This window comes from Lolium perenne, chromosome 5 (assembly GCF_019359855.2).
Source record: "Lolium perenne isolate Kyuss_39 chromosome 5, Kyuss_2.0, whole genome shotgun sequence".
NCBI lineage: Eukaryota > Viridiplantae > Streptophyta > Magnoliopsida > Poales > Poaceae > Lolium > Lolium perenne.
The window spans coordinates 123,248,257-123,265,544 of NC_067248.2; the positions used below are offsets into that span (position 1 = coordinate 123,248,257).

The 17,288-nt window shown below is 45.0% G+C and overlaps 1 protein-coding gene across 1 annotated transcript; it reads left to right on the top strand.

The window, feature by feature from the left end:
- The first annotated feature begins 14,703 nt into the window (after positions 1 to 14,703).
- On the top strand, positions 14,704 to 15,975 carry LOC139831583 (uncharacterized). Its single transcript, XM_071820882.1, has 3 exons — positions 14,704 to 14,748; positions 15,073 to 15,199; positions 15,275 to 15,975. The coding sequence occupies exons 1-3, from the start codon at positions 14,704 to 14,706 to the stop codon at positions 15,652 to 15,654; spliced, it is 552 nt and encodes a 183-aa protein (XP_071676983.1). The 3' UTR covers positions 15,655 to 15,975.
- Positions 15,976 to 17,288: the final 1,313 nt, after the last annotated feature.

The following is a 17,288-nucleotide window of genomic DNA, read 5'->3' on the forward strand; positions in this document are numbered from 1 at the left end:
GTGGCTGCCTCCTTTTTTGATTGGCCAAGGATGGTGACTGCCCATTTATTGATTGGTTTAGGTGGGAGGCAAGACTTGTGGAGGAAGGAAATGAAGAGGCATGGCTGGCCGAAATTGCCATGCATACACCATTTGGCCGGCTTCATTCATGCCAATAAAAATGAACAATGTGAGAGATATAGAGATGGGGGAAGATTGTGATGGTAAAATATACCATGATGGTATTTGTTGCATGATGGCTTTGTGCCAAGAAGATGATGGTGATGTACAAGGTTTCATGTGCATGCCATCTTGGAGATGGCCTCCACAAGATTTGAGACTTGACTACTCCAAACAAGATGAGACACATGGTGCTCAAGTGCCTATGCAAGACACACGACACCACTTGTGTTATGCAAGGAAACTAGGTTTTCTTCCAGGGATATAGAGTCCAAGTTTTAGGGAGATAGTGAAGGGAATAATGATGCAATTCTAATGATGAATATGGTGACATAAGTCATCAATTCAAGAGGTCAAGGTGATGATGGAAAATAATAGAGGATTGAGATGGGTATGATGGAATATAGTTGCTCTACAAATAAGAGGTCAATTTGGAGTGGTTTGAAATACTCTCTGAGTCTAGGGTTTAGTTGAAGGAAGTCCAATAGAAAGTATCAAGAGTTCATCTACTTGATCAAGAATTGGAGGATGAAGGAACATTATGGGGTAGAACAGAGATGTACACAAGATGTGCAAGAGTTGTCATTCGAAATAGAATTTATTTGAAAAGTACTTGAAACACCTCAATTGTCTAGGGACAATTGGGAATGATCTCAAGTGGAATGGCATTTGAAAATGTTGAGAGAAAACTAGTTGGAACATAGGAGCTCAAAATATTCTACTTACTTTCTCAGGTTAGGTAGAGTTTTTCTCAAATGTAAAATAATCAAGAGGAAAACAAGAAATGGTATAGGTACCATAAACAAGCTTTTTGTTAAAGCAAAGCAAAATAGAAATAATGTTTTATAAATCAATACTTGGTAGAAATGGGAACAAAACCCATTTCAGTTCCTTGTTTTCTTTGAAGAGAAATCTTGGAAAGTTTTAATAAAACTAGAAGTAGTTTTGTGATCAAAACTAGAGAAGGAAAACAGTAGGATTTTTGAGGAGGGAAACTAATTTAGGGAGGAGTGTTCTCAAGGGTAGATGGTGGCTACAAAATGTACCCATCATTCCCACTCTTGGTTTTGTGAAGATTAAACTTGAATAAAAACAAGAGGTAAAAGTGAAGGAAGTGATCTAGAGTTGAATCATTGGATAGGGTATAAGATCAAGTTGAATATATGCAATGCAAGGGTAGAATGAGACATGCAGGATGTGGAAATTGTAGAGGGAGATGCACAGATGAGATCCATGCATTGAGGTCACCAAGTTGTGAATTAAGGATGGTCGAGCTATCTTGTACCACAAAGAGAAAAATCAAGATGGCACACTCATGTTGTCATCAGGAGAGAGGTTTGATGTAGTAAGAAGGAAAACAATTCTTCCTAAGCCACACATGTGTTTTATTTGGTGAGTTGCTTGTTTAACCACTAGGGGTGTTGTTCTATGAGGTAGCTCAAGACAAAACTCAACAACCAAATCAAGACAATTCATCTACCAACAAATCAAGGCAATTCATCATAACAAACAAATCAAGGCAATTCATCTACTAAACCTATAGAAAAAGTTTTTGTTCCCCCTAATTTTTGGCAATAAGGACAAATAATCAAGGTTGCAAAAAGTGGGGTGTTACAACACTCCCCCCAACCTTTGCTTACACAAGCCATGGCTAACCGAATCCTTCGGGTGCCGTCCATCAATCACATACCATGGAGGAGTGTCTATTCAGTTTAATTAATTTGGGACTGGGAATCCCATTGCCAGCTCTTTTTGCAAAATTATTGGATAAGCGGATGAAGCCACTAGTCCATTGGTGAAAGTTGCCCAACAAGATTGAAAGATAAAACACCACATACTTCCTCATGAGCTATGAAACATTGACACAAATAAGAGATACTAAGTTTTGAATTGTTTAAAGGTAGCACATGAAGTATTTACTTGGAATGGCAGAAAATACCATGTAGTAGGTAGGTATGGTGGACACAAATGACATAGGTTTGGGCTAAGGTTTGGATGCACGAGAAGTATTCCCTCTCAGTACAGGTCTTTGGCTAGCAAGGTTAATTAGCAAGCATAAGAGTCGAGGGAAACAAACAAATATACATGTGATAGAAACAACCATGCATCTTCCTTGTAAGCACAAACAGTTTTAACTTCAGAATAATAAGCTATGAGCTAACAGGAAAGAAAGACAATGAAACAACTACATGTATTTCTCTTTTCTACTTAAACCTCAAAGTGTTGTTGCTATTGACCAATGCTAAGTTTGCCAAAACCAAATAGATTTATTCAATGCTCCCAAAGTGATACCAATACTAACAACAAGGTAAATCATATAGTAGAGATTGCAAACTAAAATAAGATGTGCAATATGTAAATGATAAGACTTCTCATTAATATTTCATAACGATAACTCACACCAAGGGATACATAGATAACCAACTAAAGGAGAGATACTTCCACACTACAACCCATCTTATATAATAACTTCCCTACTCATGATATGACACTACTTGACAATAAAAAGTAAAAGGTAGTGATAATGTGATACCGCGGCACTCCCCCAAGCTTGGAACAAACCAAGGGGATGCCAATACCGATGATGAATTACTCCTTTGGCGATGGTGGTGATGAATTCCTGACAAGCTTCTTACAGATCTCCTTCAACTTCAGTTTCTCAGCTTGGCAATTCTGCACTAAGACTCAAAGATATTCATTGTTATCTGAAGTTGGCGATGATGACCTTGTGATGTGAATCGAATGGTATTCCAGTATTCTTCGGAGACGGCAATTCTCCTCCTGGAGTATCTCCACTTCTCTTCTTAGAGCCCGATATTGATCACAAAACTCATCGGTAGTCCGTAGAGCTTCTTCCAACACAGGGAAGGAATCGAGGTTAAGAGCGGGCGGTAAAGGTCCCTGCAAGTTATGAGAAAAAGAACGTCGAGTGTCAACAGATCCCACCAAGATTTGCTTGCTCCCAATGGCTTGATGCTCTTGTCTTGATGGCACCCTCTTCACTTCTTCCCCCGAAGGCCCCTTGCCCTTGTTGTTGGAGGCCATGGTGCTTCTAGACCGAAAACAGATCCTGGCAGAAACAGCTCGAAACAAAACACGTCGAAAAAACGATATACTGACCTCCAGGGGTCCGGGGGATTATATAGCAAAAATTTCCACGACAAACGGAAAGTACCAGATCGAACTAGAGTCGGAAAGGGGCGACGAGGCGGCCAGACCATAGGTCGGCGCGGGCCCAGGTCAGGCCGCGCCGGCCTATGGTGGCAAGCCCTCGTGCGTCCTTTCCACTCCGTTTCGAACTCGTAATTTTTCATATTTTCAAAAAACAGCGAAAATATTGTTCGGAAAGTAAATTGCGAACTTTTCATTACCAGTACTGTTACCTATTCAAAGTCGAGTTCTGGCGGACTGTCAATTTGTCCTTTAATGAAAGCCTCCGGTGTTTCCACTTGAATAATATCAACATCAACATTATAAGAATCTCCCGAGATATAATGCTTGAGTCTTTGTCCATTCACCACTTGCGTAGCATTGCCTTGGAGAGAGCTAATTTTGATTGCTCCTGAACGATACACCTCCTCGACAACATATGGTCCTTCCCATTTCGAGAGTAATTTCCCTGCAAAGAGTCTGAGACGAGACCGATACAATAGGACTTTATCCCCAACATTAAACTCTCTTTTGATGATCCTCCTATCATGCCATTTTTTAACTTTCTCTTTAAAGAGTTTAGCATTTTCATAAGCTTCACTTCTCCATTCATCTAGAGAACTCAATTGCAACAACCTCTTATTACCGGCAAGTTTAGGATCTTTATTTAATTCTCTAACAGCCCAATAAGCTTTGTGCTCTAGTTCTAAAGGTAAATGACAAGCTTTCCCATAAACCATTTTATAAGGTGACATTCCCATGGGATTTTTATAAGCAGTTCTATAAGCCCATAATGCATCCTTCAATTTACTAGCCCAATTCTTTCTAGTTTTATTAACGGTCTTTCCCAAAATAGATTTAATCTCTCTATTTGATAATTCTACTTGACCACTAGTTTGAGGATGATAAGCGGAAGCAATTCTATGATTAATACCATACCTAGCAAGAGTTTTTCTAAAACCTCCATGAATAAAATGAGAACCTCCATCAGTCATAATATATCTAGGCACTCCAAATCTAGGAAAAATAATATCCAAAAGCATTCTTAAAGAGGTCTCACCATCAGCACTTTTTGTAGGTATGGCTTCCACCCATTTAGTAACATAATCAACAGCAACAAGTATATGAGTGTTACCTTCTGAAGACGGAAAAGGTCCCATGAAGTCAAATCCCCAACAATCAAATGGTTCAATAACAAGAGTATAATTCATAGGCATTTCATTACGTCTGGAGATATTACCAACCCTTTGGCATTCATCACAAGATAAAATAAACTTTCTCGCATCCTTGAAGAGAGTTGGCCAATAGAAACCTGATTGTAAAACCTTTTGCGCGGTTCTTTCTCCGGCGTGATGTCCTCCATAAGCACTACCATGACATTTACTCAATATCTCTTGTTGTTCATATTCGGGAACACATCTTCGCATAATACCATCCACTCCTTCTTTATATAAGTGTGGGTCATCCCAGAAATAATGCCTCAAGTTATAAAAGAATTTCCTCCTTTGCTGAGCTGAAAAGGTTGGAGGCAAGTACTTGGAAACAATAAAGTTAGCATAATCAACATACCAAGGACTGTCTCGCGAGCTCACCTTTATTACAGCCAATTGTTCATTTGGAAAACTATCATTAACAGGAACAGGATCATAAGCAATATTTTCCAATCTAGACAAATTATCAGCAACAGGATTATCAGCACCTTTCCTATCTACAATATGTAAATCAAATTCTTGCAACAGAAGTACCCATCTAATAAGTCTCGGCTTAGCATCTTTCTTTGTCATAAGGTATCTAATTGCAGCATGATCAGTATGAATAGTAACTTTTGAATCAACAATATAAGATCTAAATTTATCACAAGCAAAGACTACAGCTAATAATTCTTTTTCAGTTGTAGCATAATTTCTTTGAGCAGCATCAAGAGTTTTACTAGCATAATGAATAACATTCAGTTTTTTATCTACTCGCTGTCCAAGAACAGAGCCTACAGCAAAATCACTAGCATCACACATAATTTCAAAGGGTAAGTTCCAATCAGGAGGTTCAACTATAGGAGCAGTTGTTAAGGCTTTCTTAAGAGTTTCAAAAGCTTCCTTACAATCATCATCAAAAACAAATGGTACATCTTTTTGAAGAAGATTAGTAAGAGGTTTTGAAATCTTGGAGAAATCTTTAATAAACCTCCTATAAAATCTAGCATGACCAAGAACACTACGAATACCTTTAACATCCCTCGGATAGGGCATCTTCTCAATTGCTTCAACTTTAGCTCTATCAACTTCAATACCTCTCTCAGAAATTTTATGTCCCAATACAATTCCTTCATTAACCATAAAGTGGCATTTCTCCCAATTAAGAACAAGGTTAGTTTCTTCACATCTCTGCAAAACTTTATCAAGGTTTCGCAAGCAACTATCAAAAGAATTCCCATAGACGGAAAAATCATCCATGAATACCTCTACAATACTTTCACAAAAACCATGAAAAATAGCAGACATGCATCTTTGAAAAGTAGCAGGAGCATTACATAAACCAAAGGGCATACGCCTATAAGCATAAGTTCCATAGGGACAAGTAAAAGTAGTTTTCTCTTGATCTTTAGCTTTAACAGCAATTTGTGAAAACCCAGAATAACCATCAAGAAAACAAAAATGAGTATTTTTAGACAATCTTTCTAGCATTTGATCAATAAATGGTAAAGGATAATGATCTTTCTTAGTAACTTTATTAACTTTTCGAAAATCAATGCACATTCTATACCCTACAACTACTCTTTGAGGGATGAGCTCATCATTATCATTAGGCACAACAGTCATTCCTCCTTTCTTGGGAACGCAATGCACAGGACTAACCCATCTACTATCAGCAATAGGATATATAATACCAGCTTCAAGAAGTCTTAATACCTCATTCCTTACCACTTCCTTCATCTTCGGAATTAGACGACGCTGAGGTTCAACAACAGGCTTTGCATCATCTTCCATATTAATAGCATGTTGGCAAATAGAAGGAGAAATCCCCTTCAAATCATCAAGAGTGTAGCCAATAGCTCCTCGGTGTTTCTTCAATATTTCCAATAACCTTTCTTCTTCATACTCTGTAAGCTTAGAACTAATAATAACAGGATATATTTTCTTATCATCAATATGAGCATATTTAAGATTATCAGGTAAAGGCTTTAAATCAAAAACAGGATCTTCCTTTGGTGGCGGTGTTGTACCCAAATCTTCCACCGGTAAATCATGCTTGAGAATAGGTTGACGAAGAAAAATTTCCTCAAGCTCATCTCTTTCTTTCCTAAAAGCTTCACTCTCGCTATTCTCCAAATGTTGCTGCAAAGGATTATTAGGAACAAGAACAATAGATGCACATTGCTCCATTTTAAAATCATCACTAGGCAAATCAGCTTTATAAGGAGTTTTGGTAAATTTAGAGAAGTTAAACTCATAAGATTCACCAGCAAATTTAGTCAAAATTTTCTCTTTCTTGCAATCTATAATAGCTCCACAAGTATTTAGAAAAGGTCTACCAAAAATGATAGGACAATAATCACTAGCAGCAGAACCAAGTACCAAAAAGTCAGCAGGATATTTAATCTTACCGCATAAAACTTCCACATCTCGAACAATACCAATTGGAGAAATAGTTTCTCTATTAGCCAGCTGAATAACCACATCAATATCCTCAAGTTCACAAGAATCAATTTCGTGCATAATCTCCGTGTAAAGCTCATAAGGAATAGCACTAACACTTGCACCAATATCACATAAGCCATAATAGCAATGATCACCAATTCTAACAGATAGCATAGGAACACTAGCTTGTTTGGGTTTATTAGGATGTGAAACAATATTAGAAGCATCTTCACAGAAAATAATATGACCATCCTCCACATTTTGAGTCACAAGATCTTTAACTATTGCAACAGCAGGTTCAACTTTTATTTGTTCTTCAGGTTCTACAGGTTTCTTTTCACTTTTATGAACCGCACTATTTATAACAGAGTACTCCTTCATTTTAGCAGGGAAAGGAGTTTTTTCAATATAAGCTTCAGGAATAACATGATCAGCAGTTTCAACTACAACACATTTATTAATAGATGAATCAATTTTATCTTTATACGGTTCATGATACTTATCAAAATTCTTCTTAGGCAATTCATAATGAGAGGCAAAAGCTTTATAAAGATTTGCAACAACTTGAGAATCAAGACCATATGTAGCACTCATATTACGAAATTTATCAGTATCCATAAAAGCTTCAATGCATTTATAATCATAAATTATACCTGATTCTCTATCCTTGTCGTTCTCCCAACCTTCAGTATTTTCTTGGATCCGATCAAGAAGGTCCCTTTTAAACTCTTCTTTGTTGCGTGTAAATGATCCAGAACAAGAAGTATCCAGCAAGGTCTTGTCTTGAAAAGAAAGTCTTGCATAGAAATTATCAATAATAACATTACCATGAAGCTCATGAATGGGGCATTTGAGCATTAAAGACTTCAATCTCCCCCAAGCTTGGGCAATACTCTCTCCATCATGAGGCCAAAAATTATATATGCGATTCCGATCCTTGTGAATTTCACTTGGAGGATAGAACTTAGAATAAAACCGGGGCACAATATCATTCCATTCAAGAGAATCCCCATTATCCAGTAATTTATACCAATGCGCCGCTTTACCAGACAGCGATAAGGAGAATAGTTTCTTCCTCACTTCATCCATAGCAATACCTGCACACTTGAATAAACCGCATAATTCATGTAAGAACAATAAATGATCTCCAGGGTGGACAGTTCCATCCCCTTCATAGCGGTTATCCATAACACGTTCAATAATTTTCATAGGTATTTTATATGGTATCACTTCCTCACCTGGCGCCTCATCCACTACCGTTGCAGTAGTAGTAGATTTCCCAAATAGAAATTGAAGAGAAGATCTCTCCATAATGACTTATAGCAGCAGGTAGAAATAAAATCAGCACAAACAGTAAGGGTTTTCCTTACCAATTCCACTTACCAATAGCGCTTCACTCCCCGGCAACGGCGCCAGAAAATAGTCTTGATGACCCACAAGTATAGGGGGTGTATCGTAGTATTTTCGATAAGTAAGAATGTCGATCCCAACGAGGAGCAGAAGGTGTTGACAAGGAGTGTCGATGAAGGCTTCACCGTAAATGCTCACGAGACAAGTACTGTGGGGTTTTGATGTAACAGTTGAATAAAGTACGAGTAAGTAAAGTGCGAGAGTAACAATTGCAGCGAGTGGCCCAATCCTTTTTAGCACAAAGGACAAGCCGGTTTGTTTACTTATAATGACCAAGCGTTCTCGAGGACACACGGGATTTCAGTCTAGTGCTTTCGCTACATACGGCTAAATAATCTTCATTGTTATGATAAGTGTTGTGTGGGTGAACCTATGCTAATGTACCGCCCTTCCTAGGACTAATACATACTTGTGATTATACCCCTTGCAAGCATCCGCAACTACAAGAAAGTAATTAAGAATAAATCTAACCACATCCTTAAACTCTGAGATCCTGCGATCCCTCCTGCATCGATATACCAAAGGGGGTTTAGGTTTCTGTCACTCCGGCAACCCCGCAATTGGCAAACGAGTACAAGATGCATCCCCCTAGGCCCATAAATGGTGAAGTGTCATGTAGTCGACGTTCACATGACACCACTAGAAGAATAACACCACAACTTAAATATCATACCATTGAATATTACTCATCCATAGTTCACTACTAACATTTAGACTTCACCCATGTCCTCAAGAACTAAACGAACTACTCACAAGACATCATATGGAACATGATCAGAGGTGATATGATGATGAATAACAATCTGAACATAAACTTGGTTCAATGGTTTCACTCAATAGCATCAACAACAAGTAGAGATCGATACCGGGAGAGCTTCCCCTATCAAACAATCAAGATCAAACCCAAATTGCTACGGCGGTGACGAGGTGCTGCGGAGGAGACGGCGGTGATGATGGTGGAGATGATGATGATGGTGATGGAGATGATGTCCAGCTCGATGACGGTGACGATGGCGTCGATTTCCCCCTCCCGGAGGGAATTTCCCCGGCGGATTCCTGCCCGCCGGAGAGCTCTTTTCTCTCTGGTGTTCTCCGCCCCGCAGAGGCGGCTGTAACTCCTCGCGAGGTACCCTCTGTGGCTTAGGTTTTCGGGACGAAGGGTTTCGCGAAGAAAAGGAGGCGAAAGGGGCTGTGGGGCCCCCACACCACATGGTGGCGCGGCCAGGCCATGGGCCGCGCCGCCCTATGGTGTGGGCCCATCCTGGGTCCAGCTGGCTCCTCCTTCTGGCTTCCTTCGTCATCTTGAAAAATAGGATTTTTGGTATAATTTCCTTCCACAGTTGATCTTCCGAAATATTGCGTTCTGACGGTGCTTTTTCCAGCAGAATCCTGGCTCCGGTGCTTGATCCTCCAATAATGGTGAAACATGCAAAATAGATGAAATAATATAAGTATTGTGTCCCAATATGAAATATATCGATGAATAACAGCAAATTATGATATAAAATAGTGATGCAAATTGGACGTATCACTCATCGCTCCCGAATACGGGTGTGCCCCCTCTCCTTATATAGGGGAGAGGGTGGCTTACAGGAGAAGAAACCCTAATGGCATCTTTGACTAGACAAACTACTTTACAAAGTTACTTTAATCATAGATGACACCGGGGTCTTCTTTAATCAGGGAGGCTGACGTTCTCCGGCTTCTTTCATCGTCATCCTCCTCTTTATCGTCAGGCCTTCGTTTAAAGCTACTTTGCTTAGCTCATCTTTGTCCTCTAGCTCTGGAGAGAATCTTTGACCAATCCTGCCGACATGCTCTTCTTTCCGGTATCCCGGTGTCTTCTTTACCCGGTTCCGGTATACCCCTCTTGGGGATACCGGCTTAGCTTTACTTAGCCAAACTCTTATCTTTGTGCTCCGGTATGAACATTAAACCGGTATCTTGATGGCTTAAACCATCCGGTTTGGCATGCCTTTGGCATACCGGGGGTCATCCCCCCAACACTAAGTCATCGTTGAATATGTGGGAGCCATTATGGATCTCCAGATCCCGCTATTGGTTATTGGTCGGAGAGAGTTCTCAACCATGTCTGCATAGTTCGTGAACCGTAGGGTGACACACTTAAGGTTTGATGTCGTATTAGTAGAACTTGAATATGGAATGGAGTTCGAAGTTTTGTTCGAAGTCTCGGATCGGATCCCGGACATCACGAGGAGTTCCGGAATGGTCCGGAGAATAAGATTCATATATAGGAAGTCATTTTATAAGTTTGAAAATGATCTGGTGCATTTATGGAAGGTTCTAGAAGGTTCTAGAAAAGTCCGGAAGAAATCACTTTGGAAGGCGGAGTCTCGGAGGGACTCCAGCACCCATGGCCGGCCAATCCTAGAGGGGTGGAGTCCCAAGTGGACTCCACCAAGGAGGCCGGCCACACCCCCTCATGGAAAGGTGGGAGTCCCACTTGAGGTGGGAATCCCACCTTGGGTAGGTTTCCCTACACATGGAAGGTTTTGGGTTGGGGTCTTATTCGAAGACTTATAGTCCAACACTTGGGGGGTTCCACCTATATAAAGAGGGGCCAAGGGGAGGGGGCCGGCCACCACAACACAACCACCTTGGCCGCGCCCCATAGTGGCCGGCCACCCCCTCTCCCAAACCCTAGCCGCCCCACCTCCTCCACCTCTCCCGCAACGCTTAGCGAAGCTCCGCCGGAGATCTCCATCGCCACCGCCACCACGCCGTCGTGCTGCCGGATTCAAGGAGGAGCTACTACTTCCGCTGCCCGCTGGAACGGGGAGAAGGACGTCGTCTTCATCAACACCGAACGTGTGACCGAGTACGGAGGTGCTGCCAGATTGTGGCACCGTCAAGATCTTCTACGCGCTTTTGAAAGCGGCAAGTGATCGTCTACCGCAGCAACAAGAGCCTCATCTCGTAGGCTTTGGAAATCTTCAAGGGTGAGTCTCGTTCATCCCCTCGTTGCTCCCATCTTCTAGATTGCATCTTGGCTTGGATTGCGTTCTCGCGGTAGGAAAATTTTTATTTTCTATGCAACGAATCCCTACACTTATAAGGTGGGTTGTTCCACCACTAGTAAGTGAGTGAGAATAGGAGTGGTACACGTGCGCTCCTCCTCCTCCTCGCTCGTCTCAACTCGACTAGACAGGACACGACACGTCACGACGCGCGTCAGGATCGTGGTGAGTGGATTGAGCCTCGATCCGAGACTTTCCTTTCTTTTTGCAGTTCAGGAAAACAAACAGAGTCCTAGACGGACGTGTTGCAGATAGTCGGTCCGGGTCGCTCCCGGATCGTGGGCTATCTGTAACCGACTCGAAAAGTTTGTGCGACGTGGGCGTTGTCGTTGCCTAATCGACGGTACCTCGGAGGAGGGATCCTCACGAGGGGGAGAAGAAGTAGGGGCCATAGGGCGGAGTGCACACGGGACGGTGGTACGTGAGTTACCCAGCTTCGGAACACCTGCACGATGACAGGGCCTACTGCTGCTTGTCTGGAATTATCTGGGCGCTTTCGCGTTGTTACAATGAGTTGTGGTTGTGCCTCTAGGGCTCCCGGGATCCGGCTTATAAAGGCGCACGGATCTAGGGTTTACATGGAGAGTCCTAGCCGGATTACAGATAGCCTAGCTACGGTACAATATCTTGCCGTGCACGCCACGGATCCGCCTCCCATACACGTCGTACTGGATCCGGGTTCCTCGTGGACCTCCATGGATCCGGGTTACTCCTATGTCGGTACGGATCTGGCCTGCTGATCCTGGGCTGGACTTCTTCCTTCATGATCAACAGCAACTGGGCCGCCCGATGGGCCACATGCCTCATCACCGTCTGTGGGCCACCCGGGCTTGCCGGATCTAGGCACTGTCGATGGTACACCCATGAAGTATACCCACAACAGTAGCCCCCAGAGTTCTCCGAGTTTCACCTGCAGTTTCCGCCATGCTTGTTCCTTAAGTTTCCGGCATCGTCGGCAACGCGGAGAAACTTGTAGAGCTCCAACTTTGCATTTTCTTCTTTTTCCAACTTACAGCCGGAAAATGCTCTCACCCTGCGGGACTTCACCCATCGACGTTTCAAAGAACATTTCCGGGTTACTCCCTGCGCGCGAACGAGAGCCAACTTATCTTCACGCACTTTCCCGGAATCTTAAAAGACTCAAACGGTTCCGCCAATTCTGGCGCCATTTTTGCGCGATTCGTGCGGTAACTTATCTCTAGCCATTTTTACCGCTAGGGTTTGGGACACGTGTCACGCATCCAACGGCGCGACGCTTGCGTTCCGACCACAGGATGCGGAACACGAATCTTATCCCCTCAGCCTATAAATATCAGCCGTCGACCCCTTTACCCCATTCACCCCCCTATTCATCTCTCTGCCGAGCGCCGCCCGTGAGCCCTTCCTCCGTCGCGCCGGAACCTGCCGGAAAGTCACCGGAGCATCGCCGGAACGAGCCCTCCGCCGCAGTGTTCTTCGTGTTCTTAACTCCGGCGAGCCACCGCACGGAAAACTCGCCGCCGATCAGCTCCGTCCACCGCACGCACCATTACGGTAACCTTCGAGCTTTACTTTCGCGCCGTAGTTGGTAGGGATGAACTTGGGGAAGACAACGTGGGATCCGACTAAGAAAAGTTTCCGCCAACCTTTTTCTTCAGATGTCTTCAACGACTCCGCCTCCGAGCTCGGAGCCAATCATGGCGACGCCAATCTCCTCCGCCCCTCCTCCCTTTGTCCCAATCAGGCTGGATCCTTCAAAGGATTCCGGCAAGGAGACTGAGGGGACCTCCGCTCACCCGGAGAAAACCTCCGGGCGGGCCACCGGAGCAGCAAACGAAGAAGCTGCCAAGAAATCGAAAGCTCGGAAGCGCGACTCCGAAGCAAAGCCAAAATGGTGGCCCAGGACCACCACCGAGATGGAATTGAAGAATCTCGAGTCGGAGGGCTTCGCAACCCGGAAGCTGGAGGTCAGTTCCAAATGAACCTGCTCCGGCTCCAAGGGACGACGAGATGGTGCTGACGAAGGCACTGGTGGAGCGCGGATTTTCATTTCCGCCTTCGGATTTCTTCCGGGAGATTCTGAAGACGTATGGACTCCAACCCCACAACATATCTCCGAACAGCGTGCTCGCCATCAGCAACCACGTCGCTCTCTGCGAAGGCCACCTCCGGTAACTCCGAGCTTTCCCTCTTCCAATACTATTTCTCTGTCAAGAAGGAGAAGATCCGCCAAACTTCCGAGTTGGCGACTTGCGGATCTGTCACCTTCATCATTCGCCCGGGCCGCGTCTACCCCCCCACCGACCGCCACGAATCCGCGAGATACTGGTCTGGGGGTTTCTTCTATCTGAAGGACGTCTCCGACCCCGCGAGCGACAAGAAGCTACCACCTTTCAAGAACTGCCCCGCCACCGAGCTTCCGTCATGGACACACTGCCCCCACTTCTCCGACTCGCCTCAGCTGACCCGCGCTGTCAGGCGGATCTGCAAGCTCACGGAGGAGGGGCTGACGGGGAAAGACCTAACCCTCTCCTGGTTCACGAAGCGGATCCAGCCGCTGCAACATAGAGACCGCCTGATGTTTGAATACACAGGGCGCGACGATCCGATGCGCGCCACCAAGGATAATCTCTCCGCCGACGCCATCGACAAGAGGATCCGGGTCCTCATCAAAATCCCACGTGAACTCCACGTTCACGTATGCAACAAAGACATCCACACGGAGGGATCCGGAACTGCGGTACGTCGTCTTGACTTTGGTTTATCGTTTTTCTTCAAACTTTTGGCTAAGTGTAACTTTGAACTAGCTCGAGGCGCTTGGGGAAAATGAGCTCGGAACTCTCCTCCGAGTCCCATCCACCGGTCACGCGGATCCGGAAGCCACGTCAGAGGCGGAAGCTCCTGAAGCTCCACGTCCCGCGAAGAGGAAGAAGCCAGCCCCTCCCAGCCCTTACGCGAAACGCCCCCGCGAAACGCTCAGCATCGCGGCTACCCGGAAAGCTGAGGCGGAAAAGAAGCGCCTCGCGCTGATTAATACCAGCAACAAAGGGCAGCCTGCCATCCAGCACTTTTTCAAGCCTTCCGGGTAAGCGTCTTCTTCCGAGACCCAAGTTCTGGTTTAACACTCGCTCTTATATTTGTATGTTTTTCCTGAAGTTTCGGAAGCCAGCCTCCCAAGGCCCCAAGGGTCATCAAGAAGAAGGCCAAACCATCTCCGGCTTCTTTCCCTATCACTCCTGAGGTGGAAGTTCCGCCCAAGGCTTCTTCTGCCAGCAAGCCGGATCCGAAGGACATCATTGACCTTGAAGACCTTCCTGAAGACCCTGCTCACCATGGCGACTCCGCCCAGGGGACTTCCTCACCACCAGATCAACCAAGTTCCGCTTTCGCGGGACCCTCGCAGAGCGTCACGCGGAAGTTTCCGCCATGCTGAACAAGGTATGGGGGAAGCCGGAGGAGGAGGTGGGTTATCTCGCCGAGCTAGAAGACAGCCTGAAGGAATTTTTCGCCAAGCACAAGGAAGTGCGGCAAGTAATACTAGCCCCCAAGCATTGGGTGATATAGTTCCGTGTAACATGTATTAGCCAATGCTTTCTCAAAATGTACTGTTAGGCGGAAATTTGAAATTTTTATCCAAGTCTTTGAAGTCTTCGCCAGCCCCCCAGATTTTAATATCCGACTAACTCTCTGCTGCTTCTCAGTCCACGTGGAAACTGCACGAAGATTTGCGCATACACGTGCTGGAGCAAATCACGGAGATCGAGGGGCTGCGCCAACACGCGGAAAATAGCCGAAAGGCTATCCAGCTGCTTGAGACCCGACTTCAAGGTACGAGATCCGGATCTTCACTTTTTTGTACTGACAGTTGTTCAGGGTGCATAATATGTTCAACTCTGCTTTCAGAAGAAACTGCCAAGCATTCCTCGCTTGATGAACTATCTGCCAAGGTCAAGGTGCTTGAGGCGGAGAACGAGTCCCTCAGAAACTTCATGAAAGAATCCTCAAGCAAAGAGACTGAGGCGAGGAAGGAGCTCTCCGAGAAGCATGCCCGTGAGCAGGCGGAGCTGATTGACAAGCTGGAGAAAAGCCAGGGCCGCGTGATCTCCACAATTGCCAAGAACAAAGCCCTGGAAGCGGAGGCGGAAGCCATTGACAAGCTTATCTTCCGTAAGCATTTTTCCGCGTCGTTGCTCCGACCACCTTGCATGTTTTCTCTGACGGAACTGAACCTCTTTCTTTCACAGCAAGCCTTGGCTTTGAGTGGAAAAAAGATTCAAACCTGACGAGGACGGAGGCGTACGATGAAGCGCGGATGTCAATTGATGCGCTGTTTGAAGCCTGTCGCGGAATCGCCACGGCTCTATCGCTAAAGAAGGCCAAAACCACAGTCATCGATACGATGACCAAACTTATGCGACAGGTGCCGGAGTTCATCAAGGACTGGCAGAAGTCTTCAGCGCGCGGAGCCGCCTCCTTAGTCCTGGCCACCTGCAAGGCTTTCTTCCCCTCACTCAACCTGGCGCAAGTTGCACGCGGAGCCCCCGAGAGTTCCGACATGAGCGCCCTCCTCGCGGAAACTGAAGGCTATGAAGAGCTGTTTGTCAGGCGAGTGGATCACTCGTTCTGGTATAACAAGCACAATCTGCCCGAAGGTTTTTCCAATGCAGAGGAGGAAGCAGGCGAGCCAGAGTATTATGGGGAAGGATCCGGGTCCAGCAGCGAGCACTCCGGAGAAAATTCTGGAGACGACTCTGAAGCCGGATCTGGTGGCAGCGACAACGGCTCCAGCTACCAGCAATCTGAAGAGGAGGACTCCGAGTAGAGTTCCTGTTTAAAACAATGAAACAAGTTGCATCATTTTGGCCCCAGCGAGGGTTTGTAATAAGACTTTAAATTCTTAAGTAGCTAGGAACGAAACGATTATGCATGGGGCGGAAACACTTATCCTGCTATCCGTTAAATATTATGTGCATGTTTCGTTTTATGTCGGGAAGCAAGTGCTGACTTCGTTATTTTCTGGCTTGCCCGCTTGACCTTCCACGAGCCGGAAAACCTTAGCCGGAAACGCTCGCCAGCGGCGACGAAGCCCAATGGCAGTCCGTCCATAACCGCGGAAACAAGCCCCTGTGCATAGGTGCCGGAAATCGCTACTAGGAATCCACGAGTTCGCAACAGATAACAACTTAATCAGAAAACTTAAGCTTACGTCCTAAAGGACGATTTTGAAAATCACAACTTTCATACACGCCTAGGCGGAAATATCCAGCTCTGCGGTTTTAGTCGGAAAAAACATACACGATCTAAAATGAACAAGTAAAGGAGGTAAAAGACTCAAAGAGTGAACCATAAGCTTTATTTCATTGATCATGTATAACTATTACAGAGTTTAGAACTCAGAAAATATATGCTAAGTGTAGAAAGGACGTAGCTGTGCAATGTTCCAAGGGCGATCTGTTTCATCGTAGATGTCATCCGGATCCTCGCGCTTGCGTTTCCGGTGCCAGTTAGCAGGTCTATCCCTTAGCTCACGGAAATCAACAAGGTAGTACGACCCGTTATGGAGCACTTTGCTAACGACGAAGGGTCCTTCCCATGGAGATTGCAGCTTATGGTCTTTCACCTGTCGAAGGCGGAGGACCAGGTCTCCTGCCATGAAGGAGCGTTTCCGAACTCGACGACTGTGATAACGTCGGAGCTTTTGCTGGTAGATGGTGGATCTCTGGTCTGCTAAGTTCCGAGCTTCCTCGATCAGGTCCACAGATAGCTGTCTGGCCTCGTCAGCTGTTTCTTCATTGTAGGCGGAAACTCGCGGTGAATCGTGGATGATGTCGGAGGGAAGCACGGCTTCGGATCCGTATACCAGGAAAAAAGGGGTAAACCCTGTCGATCTGTTAGGGGTAGTTCGTAAACTCCACAG

Excerpts from the sequence above, each read along its gene's own strand:
- LOC139831583 (XM_071820882.1), top strand. The coding sequence starts at position 14,704 with ATGGCGACTCCGCCCAGGGGACTTCCTCACCACCAGATCAACCAA. Across the intron at positions 14,749-15,072 it reads CTCACCACCAGATCAACCAA|TCCACGTGGAAACTGCACGA; the intron begins GTTCCGCTTTCG and ends GCTGCTTCTCAG. Across the intron at positions 15,200-15,274 it reads GCTTGAGACCCGACTTCAAG|AAGAAACTGCCAAGCATTCC; the intron begins GTACGAGATCCG and ends CTCTGCTTTCAG.